Genomic DNA, 14,483 nt, shown 5'->3' with positions numbered 1-14,483 from the left:
CATTCAGCTCTGTACCCAAAGGACTTTTCTTTCCTTGTACGTAACAAGTGATTATCAGCAATCTGATGCTCAGGAAAGCAGACCAGATGGATTCTCTAGCTAAGAAGCATTCCAAGTCCAAACAGGCTCCTGACTTCTCAGTTCTCACTGCAGTTTCCAGTAATGAGCTGCAGAGGAGGACCCCATAAAGTTTAGGGGCTAGTAGCAGTGCTCAGAAGAGTGACAATCAATCACCATTTCCACTATACATCCAAGACCTTTCTTAAAACAAAACAGCTATATACACATGGTTTACTCTAAAACTAGACAATTTTAACTCAAATTTACACATGAACTACTAACTTAAGCTTTTGAAATTATCTCCTTTGTTAAAAAGGTTCATTTACCCTTAATGTAGCCCTTCTCACGGACAGCTTGTAATGTAGGGCGTCGTGTAAGAAACTTCTTGAGTTTTGTTTTGGTCTTTTTCTGATCTGCAGAATCTGTATTGCTAGCAGCTTTCACTGCTGAAAAGAGAAATGCATTTAATGTGTATATCCACAGAACCAACAGTGCATTTATCTGGCAAGGAACCAACATTTAAAAAGAGTAAAGCTCAAAACAACATTAAAAACCCATTCAAATTTGCAATGCATCCACATTATTTTCCTTAACTTTCCTTTCCTTAACTTGGACTCCTTGTAAATAGCATCCAAGTTACAAACCACCATGAAACAACCCTGTCACAGAAAACTTGTAAAACAAAATGTTGCCTGTGAAACTAACTGAATGGAAACTTACATATCAAATTGATGTGGAATTTTAAAAAATACAGCTATGTTTCAAAATCGGTCCCACTTTTCATTAAGTTGACTATTTTGAAAAAAAATAAGTACCTGAAAATTCCGTATAAGGCCCAGGAGTAGAAGACACAAACTAGACTGCAGGATTAATATATTTCTGTGCACAGGAAGAAATTTCTGTGGCTAAATGAAATTTAGCTCTAAAAATCCAAAGGTGTAATTAGAAACGGTTTAGTTTCTCTAAATGAGCTAACATAGCATCATTAGCAACTTAGCAAAACTGCAGTTTAAGTTAATACAGTAAATATTTACAGATGCTGTACCACAGACAAAACCCAAGGAAAACAATTCTAATCAGTTCTGAACATGTGAAAGGACAAAAGAATACTTATCCAAAACAATTTATAAAAGTCAGAGAAAAGAAGACTAATTACTTCAGTGCATTTCACAATACCTTGAAAATAATCCATTTCACTGCAGCTTATTTTCTCCTATTTGTCTCAAGTCACACAGCAGGAGCTGAAGACACTTGGTAATTTTTTTTTTCAAAGTATGAGTAATAAATATGGAAGACAATCTACTAAATAGCATAAAGATGTAGAATAAGCTACATCAAAGCATGTTTCCAAACTTGAATAGTTTAATTTCTAGCTGTCCTTGTGAATTCTTCTCTATTTACACATGATACTGAAAATGCAAAAATAAAAATTGGCATTGATAAAATTTGTAGAAAATTTTCAACTCACAACGAAGCTTCTTAGAGTCTTTACTCTCTTTCTCTTTTTCTTTGTCTTGTTTTTCCACCCCAGGGGAATCTGGTATGTCATCTTCTAATGCTTCATCAGACTCTACTACCTATTAGATTTAAGAAGGTACAGTGGTCATTTTACCCATCCGTAGAGCCTTAGCAAACACTTTTTCCTGTAGACAGTTCTATAGTGTAATTTTTTTTCCCCCCTATAATAATAATTCTGTTGGTTCTTTCCTGAACTCTAGACACTAAAAATATCTTCAGAGATTATACCATTCTCACTGGCAGAGCGAATAACTTTCAGAAAAATGATTTGGTCGTAAGACTCAAAGTTTTGCTGAACTCTGAACAAAGTATAACCAGCCTTTCATGATAACATTTAATTACATCAACCGATAAACAATATTAATGTTTTTTCAGATCCAGTAGACAAATGTCAGCTATTTCATTTACAAGGTCTGCTACAGAAGCACCTGATTAATAGGGTCTACAGAACACTTCTAAAGCATTTACCCTATTTCTAGCTTCTGTAATTACAATTTTCTGTGACAGAAAACAGAGTGTTGGCAGAAAATTTCACCACTGTCAATATACACACTGAATTAATTCTAAAACAGTAAATACACCAGGGCTTAAAATCCTCGACCCGTGTTACTGATCTTTCAGCATATTCTTACTAAGCAGAGTCAAGAGAAAATTTAGATCATGTACTCCAGAGGCAGATACCAAAGTCTGTGAAACTGCCCACCTGCAGTGAACTTGACTTCTATGCAGTTACAAAAAAATCCAACAGTACAGAGTCTTTTGTTACAAGGAAGCACATGTAAAAATAAAAAAGGCAAGACTGCGTACTCCAGAGCAGTGAATGAGCAGAAGTATGACTTCAACTAAGCTTCGCTTTAGCCCTTCAAGATAATGTTCACTTTAAATATCGTCATTCCCCATTGCTTTTCAAAAGCTTTTAATAGCCATTTTACATATCAAAGATCAATATTTCAACCACCTGATCAATGCCTCTGCTAAGGATCCCTCTGCCACTGAGGCCATTGAGACAGTGTTTTCTTCACATTAAATGCTTCGGAAAAATCACCTGGGATCTAGTTTGTATTATGGAACAAGTTAATCTAATAAATTGGAAATTTCTGTACATAAAAAGCAGCAGCCACACCCTTTACATATTGCTATTCCTCTTGTACAGCATATTGCCACAACAGCAGTCTGAAGGAGCAAAGAGAACAGAATTTAAGCTGTATCTTCATTAGAGGAAGGTCTCATCACACTAGAACTAGTCGTAGCTGTCCTGGGAAAAAGATTCATAGCTGCTATTACCATAAAGTTCCCAAAATTAGAAGTTTTCTTCAGAGCTGATGGATTTTTGTAGCCAAAGCTTCAGCTCTGAATTATCAAGCAGGGTACTAATGTACACTTTGAACTTTTCCCTTGTAATCTTAGTTCTGTTGGCTACCAGCTCCCAGCAGTAATACATCACCTTTTCCTCCAGAGCACTGATAAAAACTCCCCCGATACCACCACAGACTTCCTCAACCTAATACATAACATCTCGCTTTTCTCAGCTATATCCCAGCCCTTCCATCCTCATTCACGTTTAAGGAGGGAGGAAGTGACCTCAGTTGTATTGCCTGGGGCAGACAGAAGAGTATCACTGAGTGATTGCCTTGCCTGGTTCCTAAGGATCATGACATTTCCATACCAGGATTGAGCAGAAGACTGGGAGCCTAAACCATGAGCACTCAGAAAAAAAATACATAATCTATATTAGTCTGCTGTGTTTGAGTGGAAAACACCCATATGTGTAAAAAAACTACCAGAGCTAAGAGAGATTAAGGCCACTGACTAACATAAAAAACAACATAAATGCAGCTTCTAGGCAGCAGCTGGGACTGTAGCTACAGAAATTAAGAATATACATGAAGTCAACCTGAAGTTAGAGGAATACTTTCTCCAAGATCTTCTTCAACGTCTTCTCAGTTCAAAGATGGTAAATTTTGTTTGGCAATAAGAGCAAATGTTCGATCACTTTTCTGTTGATTAAATTGTTGGCACTACACTGTCTGATAAGAAGAGATAATACAGTCTTCTGCCAAGGCTTTTAATGTGCACTTTAGTGCAGCCTTAAGTGAACAGCAGTATCAAATGCTGATTAACGTATGTCATGAAGCACTCCTTTGGATGTCCTCCCATTTTACTCCTCCTCCTCTATCAGAACCTTTCACAGAGACAGAACAAGTACTTGGCCACAGAAGGAAGCTCATTTGTGAGCCGGAGGTCAGCCCACATCTCCTGGTTCTTAATCCAGTGGACCACCCTTCCTCCCTTGCCACTATTAATTATATCTCACCACCAAGGAACTGCATGTCCTCAACCTCTTGCCCGCACTCTAAATGGGGAGATGAAGATGTACATGAAGAACTAGGAGTTGTTACATCAATTATTATTTCACTAAATAACATTACCTTGAAAACAGAGCCTCCACGATCCAAACACATACCTGATTGTTGACGGCATGGTAAAGAACTTTATACCATTCATTAATAAAGCTGTCATTATCAGATTGAATTAAGAGCTCAGTTCCTTGGCGTGTTTTTAGCTTTAAAGAAATAAAAACAAATATCATCAGAGTTGATAAACACTCTAGAACTCAAAAGTGAAATTACCTAAATCAAAATAAACTTCTCCCTGGCATAACTATTAGATAATATACAGCCACTTACAAGTGAAAACAGTAAATAGTCTGCTTAAAATTTAAAAACATATCCTATAGAGATATATTTTAAATGGACATATAATTCTGGATTTAAATAAAGTAATTCACCTCAATAACATTCTTTTTGCTGGATTTGTCTTTTGAGGCCCAGTCAATCAATGCTCCTTTGAGATCCACTGTGAATTCTGGCTTAGACTGATTGACACCAAACTTCTGGGAAAAAAAAAGGAACAATGATGTCAAAAATAAACTCACTCTTAACAGGTACGAAGTCTTGCAGTCCTCTAAACGTAACATATGTTACTTACAGTCTAAACAACTTAACCCAAATACAGTAGTACAAGTCAACAGGCATGATACCAGGAAAACAAAAGCCAAACAAAAACTACACACAAAACACCCTGCAAGCAGGCCCACTAAAGGCATTTCATCATAAAGCCCTTAAAATTCCTTAGGTTTAAATGCTGACCATATTCCAGCAGTTCTATTCCTGTCACAAATGGTAGAAGCATTTAATTATGTCTTGATTTTAGTCAAGATAGTCCCAAGCTTTAAACAAAACTTGGTAACAAGTAAGTGAACAAAAAACAGCATTCTGTCACTTAATGATTTTCTATAAAACCAGAAGTAATTATTTTATATTTTTCTGTAGTGCTTCTATTGCAATACTGGAGTACATCCTACCAAGTAAACAGAACTCAATTTGTAGCTACTAGACAAACAGCAAATAACTACAGTAATTAACGAAAAGCATTTAACCCACAAGTAACTCTTCAAACAATGTGGGGGAAAAGATCAGGGAGCTCCTTCTATCTACTACTTTTACATTTCTACTAGGTACCCCAAACTTCAAAAACAAAGTATTTCTAGTAGAGTTTGAGCCTACACCACATATCTTTACATATCATTCTCCAAAGAAACCAATCCAATGACCCATAGAAACAAAAAACCCTAATTGTGAGTAAAATAAGTAAAAGGCACAACTGGGAAAGCTGCAAGTCACTTGGTTGTAGCAGAGAAATTTAATGCTACAGTTCTAGGGGAAGCTTGTAGCATCTGATCCATCAGAAAGATTCTTTTCTATTTCTTTAAAAAGTCTTTGATGTGTGAATGCTGCACGTGTGACACCTCTGGGAGACATAAGCCCCAGGACAAGCTCCTTGCTGCGAATATGAAGTTTCCAGTCCGTACAAGAACAGCTGTATGCAAGGTGGAAAAAAACCAACAACAAAAAAAACCAAACCACATTCAGGAAACAGAACTAATCTGCTGCTTCTGATTAAATCCCCAGCATGGATGTTAATTAATGCTAATTGTGTTTTAGAAAGGCTGTTTACCACTGGAAAAATCTCCCTGCCTTGAGTCCTAAGGGCAATTAAGTGTTGAATGGAAAGCAGCATCTTAGCTTCTTAATTTTAGCCAAAAAAACACTAAAAGAGGGTAATAGTGCTAATTTACCCAATGCCAACCTTCCACTTTCTAACTTAGTCCCCAGAAACCTCATCCAAGAACATTTCTTATCAATTATAGCAGAGCTTTTGTGAGAAGCCCAGCTCAGCAGTGGAGCTCACTGGAATAGGAACTATCTCTGGGCCGTTGTGTCTCTTGCAGTAGGGGGTGGCTAGGCAGCAGCTGCCTGTTTACAAGAGATTCACATAACTGCTTCACAAAAAACCAAAGTGCCCCAACCACACAATTCTTGATAGCCTAGAGCAATCTTGACACGTTTTTGTGGGGGGAACAATATAGAGTCCAACGCTTGTGAGAGCAGGAGATTACTGCTGAAGTCCCCAACAGAATCAGGGGGGGTCATTAGAAACACCATCTAGATGATGCTGAGAAGCACAGGAGATGTTTTGCTACAGGTGAATTAAAAAAAAAAAACGACAATAAAAAAATGTGACAATCACTGCTGGTTTAACTACAAGGAAAGAAATCCAACACAGCAGCACACTGAACTCCCCACCTGACAGACTGGAGTATTGCCTCAAACACCTCTGCACTCTGCACCCATCTTTTTGGCCCAATTCCCTTCAGCATTTCAGAGAAGCACAGAACAAAAAAACTAGAAGCTAAATTTCTCAAAGGGGGGAAAAAAAGAAGTCTTCCCCCACTTCTTCACACAAATAGTGCCCAAACTGCTGTAAGAGACCCAAGGGTGGGGAAACCCATGAAATAATCCAGCCTCTCTGCAAAGCTCCCCTGATATACCAACGTGTTACATAGTCATCACAAACTTAAATCCTTTATTCAAGGAAATTTTAAGTTTAGCAATTCTGGATTTAAGTTTAGGTTCTTTTCTGGTCATGGGTGTATGAAAATGACATGCCAGCAGCCTCTTCTCTACTGGAAAGCTCCCAGGACCAAGTCCTGTACAGGGCTGCTCAGATGCTCTGCGTGCTAAGGACAATACAACCTTCCTAACACAAGCAGGTTTTGTTGGGAGCAGTAAATAAAGAAAACCTTTCCCTTTAGCATCTGCTGCCACCTAGACATAAAACCAGCTCTCCTAAAACAGAGTGCGCTACCAAGTCAGCACTAGTTGGGATAAATTCCGCTCTTATTAAGCTCACACTGTATTCTTACTGGATTTCTCTTCGGCGCTGTCTGGGAAGTCTGGAGCAGGCAGCAGTGTGAGAGTTCTATGCAAAGTGCTTCCAGCTGTCCTGGATATGAACTTCTACTTTTTGGAAATAGTTGTTTGGTTGGTGGGGGGGTGTTGGTTTTGGGTTTTGGTTTGGTTTGGTTTTTGCTTTAGACACAGATGCTGTGTAGCTTAGGGGCTGCCTTGAAGATGTGTGCTGACATCAATGAAGAGAAGTCCTTTTCAATCTTTTCAGGAATTTTCTCCGAGTCCTGGAAGGTCCCACAGGACAAGCCACACAGTCTGTACTGTGATATATTCCAGCATTCTTTGGAAACAGAACTGGATGTTACGTACGGGAAGATTTTGGATATCTAAATTATACCTGCCATTCTCATAGTTCTGTTTCTAGTTAGAGTTGGATAGAATATTTTAATTTCAAGTCCTCCTCACCCACAGATGGACTGCAGAAATAGAGCCAAGGAGACAGATGCTCCTCTGTAGCTGGTAAGGGAGCTTCAGACCCTACTGGTTTTAACAAAAAAAAAAATAGAAAAAATATATTCTTTATTGTCATAGCGAAACAATGGAAGCTTTTTGAAACCAGACTGACAGGAGTATTTGCATTCCAAATAGTTTACATCATAATCATCTGAGCTCCCATCAAATCAGCTGTGCAATACTGATAAACTGCAGTAATGCACATAACATCCTTGGCTGCAAATACAGCAGTATAAAACAGTAAACGAGTTTGCCCAGATGAACCTTGAAAAGCAGTTATTTCCTTGAGAAGTCTACCCACTTTTGTTTAATTGTCACTGTACTTGACACTGAGGATAAGTACCTATTACAGAAAGTTGACAGACAAATACATCTAAACAGTTACTATTTGCTGTTTTTTTATGGAGCCCCATTGCTAAAATCTGGCAATAGCTACTGAAACTCATTCACAACAGAAGTTGAGAGACACCTTCTTTCAACAGTTGAAAATTAAAATTTATGTGAAAAGACATATTAGAAAATCCACAGATTGTCTACTACAAAGTAGCATTTTAAAAGATACCAAACTGTGTACAAGTTATCTTTTCCTGTCTTCCACATAAATAGCCATGAATTTGGCAGACAAAGAAAAGGCTGTTGCATTATTTTTAGAACAAGGTTAACTGAGTAAGCCTACAGTTACTCCTTCCTACAAAGGAGAAAAACAAAATTAAGGTACTGGTCATCAAAACGGTCATTGAAACAGTCTCAAGAATCTTCACTAAACTCAAAACATATTGCTCTTTCTCTACTCTTCAGGAAATATAAACCAAGATCCCAAAATAGTTTTAAACATTACCAACACTTTAAAATCCTCAGGAAGTCAAATTATTGACACACTGCTTTTAACATCTTCAGCATATTTTTTCCATGAAAGTTTTAGTTTGATTCTGATAAGAGCACTGAGAAATTGATATTAAAAACCAAGTATACCAACCAGTCAAGCCTGTTTGTTTCTTCTAAGACTAGTTCATTGTCTAAATTCCTCCTCATCCACCTTGAGCAATAAGCTACCATATTAGCTACCAACTTTTCACCAGCTTCTCATAAACAGCACTTCTACATGACTACCTACAGATGCTTAAATTTATTTATATTTTTATATATATATATATGAGTCCTACAAATTTACACCAGTTTTCTGTATGTGGCATATAACTAGAACGTCCTTGAGCTCTTTCTCTTTCAGGATTTTATGCTTAACATTTACATTTTTTGATATTCCAACTACAGCTAGAACTAACCAACAGCATGTACATCATTTTAGCAAAGGCATCATAGGCATCTTATAAACATCCTAAATTAGTTGTGTTAGAAAGAATTAGATGTAAAGTATCTGTTAAAAAACTGACCATATCATGCTATTTATTAGTCAAGACACTAGTGGTCCAAACAGTATAAAAATTTGTGATTAGAGTTCTGGTAGAGAACTAGAGATCTGATGAACCAGATCCTCTCTCTACTTTGTTCCATTAGAACAATTACAGGATTATTGCAATACACTTGTGTTAATTTGCACCTTGGATGACCTTCAGAAAACAGCAAAAAGGATACACAAGGTGTTAAAGGAAGTGACAAAACTTAAGCTTTGGAAAAATTCACATCTACTTTCAAGATTAGTGGCAAACAGCCTTATAGTGACAAGAGGCATGCAACAAGAACACATACAGTGACAGCCGAAACTTGGTCAGAGTTTACATAGGTGACAGCAGGTCGACGACTGAGAGCATTTTTCCAAGAAGAAAGCAGCGAGAGCAAGAGCTCAGGAAATGAGCTCCCTTGGCAAAATGACTTGATGAGAAAAAGGAAGAAAAGTGATGAAATCACAAAACAATGCACAAAAATGATATGGTTATATCAATCACTAGATGAATGCTGAACAAATATTCTTCTTGTAAGATGAAGAACCAATTTTTATCATATTTCAATCTGTAAGACTTGACTTCACCTTAGTAAAATATTGAAACAGATCAAAGTTTGAGAAGTGAGGTGGAATTTTTAACATCCCCCCAAAAAAAAAAATTCAGAGAGCAAAAAGTGTGTGTGCACTGATTATTCAATTGCATATTTAAAGCCAACTGCGAGTATGCAGGTATACACCACAAAGGTCTTGAAAGAGATTCTCCCTTCAGATTTCCAGTTTCACTTTATTCCCTGCATACTGTTGATATTTATTTTGCTAACCCTACTCCAATAACTTGACAGTACGTATACTTGACAGCGTTGCAATTTATACTAGTTGTGTTACTTTTTACTTTTTTTCCCACCAAATGACTGTATTTGGAAGGTGTAACACAACTTATACTAGTAACCCTGCACAATAAGCAGAGTTGCATGATTATCTTTTATGCATAATTCTCTTGGTCATATGTTCATAACAGTACCATGCACTCATAAACAGTATCTAAGTTTAGCACTGTGTGTTTTGATATCAACATACAGCTAAAATCATATTTTAATCTGCAGCTACATTTGGATTAAGAGCATTAGCATCTGTAATAGAGTTTTTGGAATTAGTTACTCAGGTGAGATGTTTTACTTCCCAAACATTTATAACTACAAAACTAACGTAGTTTTTGGATGCTTAGCTACAAAAGTGAACTGCAGAAACTACCAGCTTCCACCATTAATATTAGTGTACTGCCAAAATAATAGTATTCTTTGTGCATTGGGACTAAATGTCAATGCTCACCTCAGAATGACTAGGAATTTTCCATTTTATGAAGTAGGGTGATGAAACTGAACATGACTAAACAATAGACAATGACTGAAGGGCATGAAGGAAGGCAAGGAAACGAGTTTTAAAACCTTCCAAACTCCACTACTCCCTGCTCCAAAGCTCACCTTTTAAGGTTATTCAATATTTCTTTGACGTACTTCGTTAAAAAAAAGTTACACACACCAAAAAAAAAAAAAATCACAAGTCCTGTTCATTTTCTTATTGGCAATAAGATGAATAATGATGAATAATGGTAATTCTATTTATCTAGTGCCCCAATGTTTACAGGTGATTTACTTCATCTCATTTCTTTAATCTTTATTCTTTTTCCTTCCTTTCTCTGTTCCTTCTGCTTGACTATCTTGTCCAATTTTACTCTTTCCAACCACCCCTTCTACAGCAATAGAGGGGAAAAAATGGTGTTTAGGGCTCTGAAATGGACTCAATGTTTAGAAAAGAACTGTCAATACAGATTCACTATCCAAAAGGAAGCACAGCAGGAGAAAGTGAGCCAAGCAGAAAGATCAGCAAAACGCAGCAAGAGAGGATAGATAAGCAAGATAAAATTTTGCTGAAATTTGCATGATAATAAACTGGAATAAGGAACACTGAATCTGACCTCTTTTTAGTTATTATAGGAGATCCACACAGCTTAATGTAAGACCTCCGAAAGTAGGTAAGTAAGCCATAAAGGACCATTTTTATACCTATTCTTACAGGAATGCAGCTGGATAAATACAGCCAATTTAATTATAGTGCTATTAAACTAGATATGATATAAAAACTGAATAATTGTCCATCTTCAGTGTGACGTTTCTCTTTAGGTCTTTATCAGGCATCAAAATAGATAAAAATATTTCTCATGCACTATGCGGATATAAACAAAACACGGAACCCAGCAAGGCAAAGACTAAATGATATGACAACAATACTAGATTATTCAAACAGTCCAACACAACAAGCCAAGTGTCAGACTACTGTCCTTATTGCATGTATCACATTCAAAATTACCAAGAGTTTACAAAAAAATATCCAAGAATGGTAAAATAAATTGTTTAGACAAACACAGAGTAAGCAACACAAAAATATTTTGCCTGGAGCAAAACTTCCAAGCTTACAGGGGACCTGAATATCTCTTTATCTGTTTCTTACTTATCAAATATAAAAATGTTTCTGAAATGTAAGAAAGTACAACTGGTTTTCTTATGCAATCATAATCACATAACTGTTACACTAAACTATTTTCTTGCTAACTTACACACACTTATTTTTTCTAAATTATGCATGCATCTCAGTATTTAAGCTCTACAAATAAGAGGACTTTAATTTATTGCGTTTTACACTTCAACACTTGAATGAGGGTGGAGGTTGTTCCTGAGCTTACCCAGCCAGTTCCACTTCCTTGGGTTTTAGTGAACAGCAGGGATGAACCTTGTAACACTGCCCATGACGACATCCAATTCTTTCTGTAAATATTGTAAACAAACATAAGATAAATTGAATTTGAAAGCAGATATTTAAACTGTCAATCACTGTTGCCCAGCTGACCTGTGTGTTAATATACTTAATCACATATACCATCATTAGTGCCATCAGTAAGAGTTAATTACTATCATATCTGTTGAAAGGAACATATGTTAACAGTCCCAGTTTCACCATCAAAGTCTAAATCAAACAAAGGTAATTAGTAGTGGAAGCACTTTACCAGGAGAAACACCGTACAGTTATAATTTCAAAGGGGCTAATCTGGAATGCTCAGCCTATCATGTAGTTAGCCGACTATGCCAAAGTACTTCATAATTTTGAACTTGATTGATCACTTCTAACTGGGAGGCAAGTTTCCCATGTTTAATAAGCTCATTGGCAATAACATATTTGTTACACACGTAAAAAATGTAGAAAAAACAAATCAGTTGTTCCAGATGTCTGAATATTTGCTTTTATGCCAGAGTAGCTGTCCTTCTGAGGTTAAAAAAATAAAAATCTTGACAAGCTCTGATCATCTATTCCCATTGCCCAAACACGAATTCTTACTGAGCAGCTCTCGAAGTGACAGGATGGCCATGTTGCATCTTTCTTTACGGCAGACCAGTCCAGACCAATGACTCCAAGAGATGCAACAGAAGCAGTGAGAGTATACTGTACCAGTAGCAGTTTACACAAGCCACTGTCCACCCTTTCCTACCAAGCTCTTAGGAACCAAAACGGGAGTCAGATGCGCTCCCTGGCTGCACTGGACTAGGTCAGGGTGGCTCGGGAAGATCAGCTGGGTACTGACCATTTAATCCTCAGGAAAACTGTGCTTCATGTATCAAAAGTCTGGGAAACATTGAACTAGACACAATACAGTTTAAGTTTTAAAATTAAATTTTAAAAAATGAAAGTAAAAAAGCAAAACTAAATTAAATCTGAACATGTGCCACACTTGTGCAGAATTCAACACTGACTCTTCACAGAACACTAGATATCTAAGTTACACAGTATTACTTGATTATACATTATGACTTAAAAGCCTGCCTCTGAGGCAGAGAAAGGAAGTTAGAAACGAGGTCATTCATCACCTTCAGGGAGGCCAACGCTGAGTGACACATTCTGCTTCAAACCCTTCACAAGCAGAGTGAAGGAAGAACTAGGGAGCATGTGACATGTACACGTCTTAGAAATTGAAGCAGATTAAATGAAAGTCTGAAAACCCCTCTTGCACCGATTTTATCCAAGGAACCAGACAGGCAATAACCTATACAGATTATATAAAAAAAATCAATCCCATTTTAAAAAGCTGTGCCTTATTAGTACACCTTCACGAAATCACTGTCCTGTACGAAGCCCTGGCACACATGAGCTTCTGGTTCTCTAAAGTACATTATCTTTAGCAACATATTTTGGGATCAGGAAACACTGTGTCTTACAGGAAAACATCTAAGGCAAATTCAGACAGAAAGTAAGAGATTGCAAAACCTAGCACGATGTCCTAATACAAAAGTCAGATGCCTTACACAAACTCCTATGCACGTGTACTTCTAGAAGTCCAGGACTTACCGAACTTTCTTCCCATTTTCTGTAATTTTTGTCACATTCAATAACCCGTACTTCTCTTGACCCTGTAAGACAGAGTAAGGCATAACAAATATAAAAGAAAATCTGCTTCTGTTGCCATCACAGCACTGAACTCAATCCCCCAAACAATCAACTTCTGGCAATCAGCCATCTTTGTCCATGTTATAACTTCAAGAAACTGTCTTACGTATATCTAAATACGCAGAGATGAGCAAAACCAAAATTCCTCTCAGAAAGTATTCATTACCACTAGGAAGGTAAAAACATCTCTTTCTTCAAGGCCTAGGTTCGTTGGACAAGCTAAACTAAATCATTTGTGGTACTAGACAGTGGAAATTTTAAATGAAATTTATAACTATTTGTGTTTGTGTCCTGAAATAAAAAAAGGAAATGGATGACAGCCTAAATTCTCTGACAAAATTCTTCCAAGTTATTTTAACATAATTGCATATTCTAAGTAAAATATAGTTGAAATGCATAAAAATATTAATATATTCATTTCAAAAACAGACTAAGTGAAACATTTCTTTGATGTCCTATTTTTTCCTATCCTCAAGAAAAATGTTAGAATTTTAAACTACTTAGTTATGTCTTCTTGGTGAATATAATTTATATTTGTTTGCCTCTGTACAAATCTGGACATCAGTCAGTGAACAGTGGAAAAAACATTGCTGAACAGGAAGGGTATTTGCAAGTTTCAAATACTTGGTGCAAATATTTCTAGTTCAATATTTCTATGCACAAACAATAAAAAACATAGAATCACAGAACTATTTCAGTTGGAAAAGACCTTTAAGATCATCAAGTCCAACGGTAAACCTAAGACTGTCAAGTTCAGCACTAAACCACTAAACCAAACATAAAGGAATGTTTGAAAAATATTCTAGGATAAAAAGGAAAACCATCAGGTTTTACACCAATTTTACAATTTTTGCCATTTTTACTCTCAAGATGAGGTAATAAATTCTATCCTTTTCTCCTGTCATCTCAGCATTGTCTTACCTGTGAATGGTGCAAAAGGAATGTCACATCCTTTTTTTAATCAATTCATTTTCAGTAACAGCTTGTAAATTAATAACTAAGCTATTAGTTGAAACAATCAACTAGGGAAAGGACCCAAATTAGTTTTAACATAACAAAAAAGACCTCAATTCTAGCTCCAATGCAAATAGGAGATACATCCTCTTCAGCATCCTCCCCTAAATCTCAAATATAAGTGGATCATAACTGCAGAATACAATACTGAAGAGAATTTTTTTTTGCTGGAATACTGTGACAACACTCCTACCGAAGACACAGACCTGTTTTTCATGAACCTTAAAGAC

General features: G+C 36.6%; 1 protein-coding gene across 11 annotated transcripts in view; it reads right to left on the bottom strand.

Annotated features, from left to right (window-relative positions):
* ARHGAP12 (Rho GTPase activating protein 12) overlaps positions 1-14,483 on the bottom strand; it is a 73,893-nt gene that overhangs the window by 9,101 nt on the left and 50,309 nt on the right. For 5 of the 11 annotated variants that reach the window (XM_069859385.1, XM_069859387.1, XM_069859377.1 and 2 more), the window contains 7 exons: positions 13,141-13,202; positions 11,486-11,567; positions 9,051-9,173; positions 4,367-4,471; positions 4,043-4,141; positions 1,529-1,637; positions 387-506 (listed from right to left, as the gene is read on the bottom strand). In XM_069859385.1, coding sequence (XP_069715486.1) covers positions 387-506; positions 1,529-1,637; positions 4,043-4,141; positions 4,367-4,471; positions 9,051-9,173; positions 11,486-11,567; positions 13,141-13,202 — 700 coding nt within the window. The remainder of the gene's footprint in view (positions 1-386; positions 507-1,528; positions 1,638-4,042; positions 4,142-4,366; positions 4,472-9,050; positions 9,174-11,485; positions 11,568-13,140; positions 13,203-14,483) is intronic. The other 6 variants (XM_069859386.1, XM_069859388.1, XM_069859381.1 and 3 more) reach the window with 3 other exon arrangements.

This window comes from Phaenicophaeus curvirostris, chromosome 6 (genome assembly GCF_032191515.1).
Source record: "Phaenicophaeus curvirostris isolate KB17595 chromosome 6, BPBGC_Pcur_1.0, whole genome shotgun sequence".
In the NCBI taxonomy this organism is placed as follows: domain Eukaryota; kingdom Metazoa; phylum Chordata; class Aves; order Cuculiformes; family Cuculidae; genus Phaenicophaeus; species Phaenicophaeus curvirostris.
This window is presented reverse-complemented; position numbering and strand designations above follow the sequence as displayed.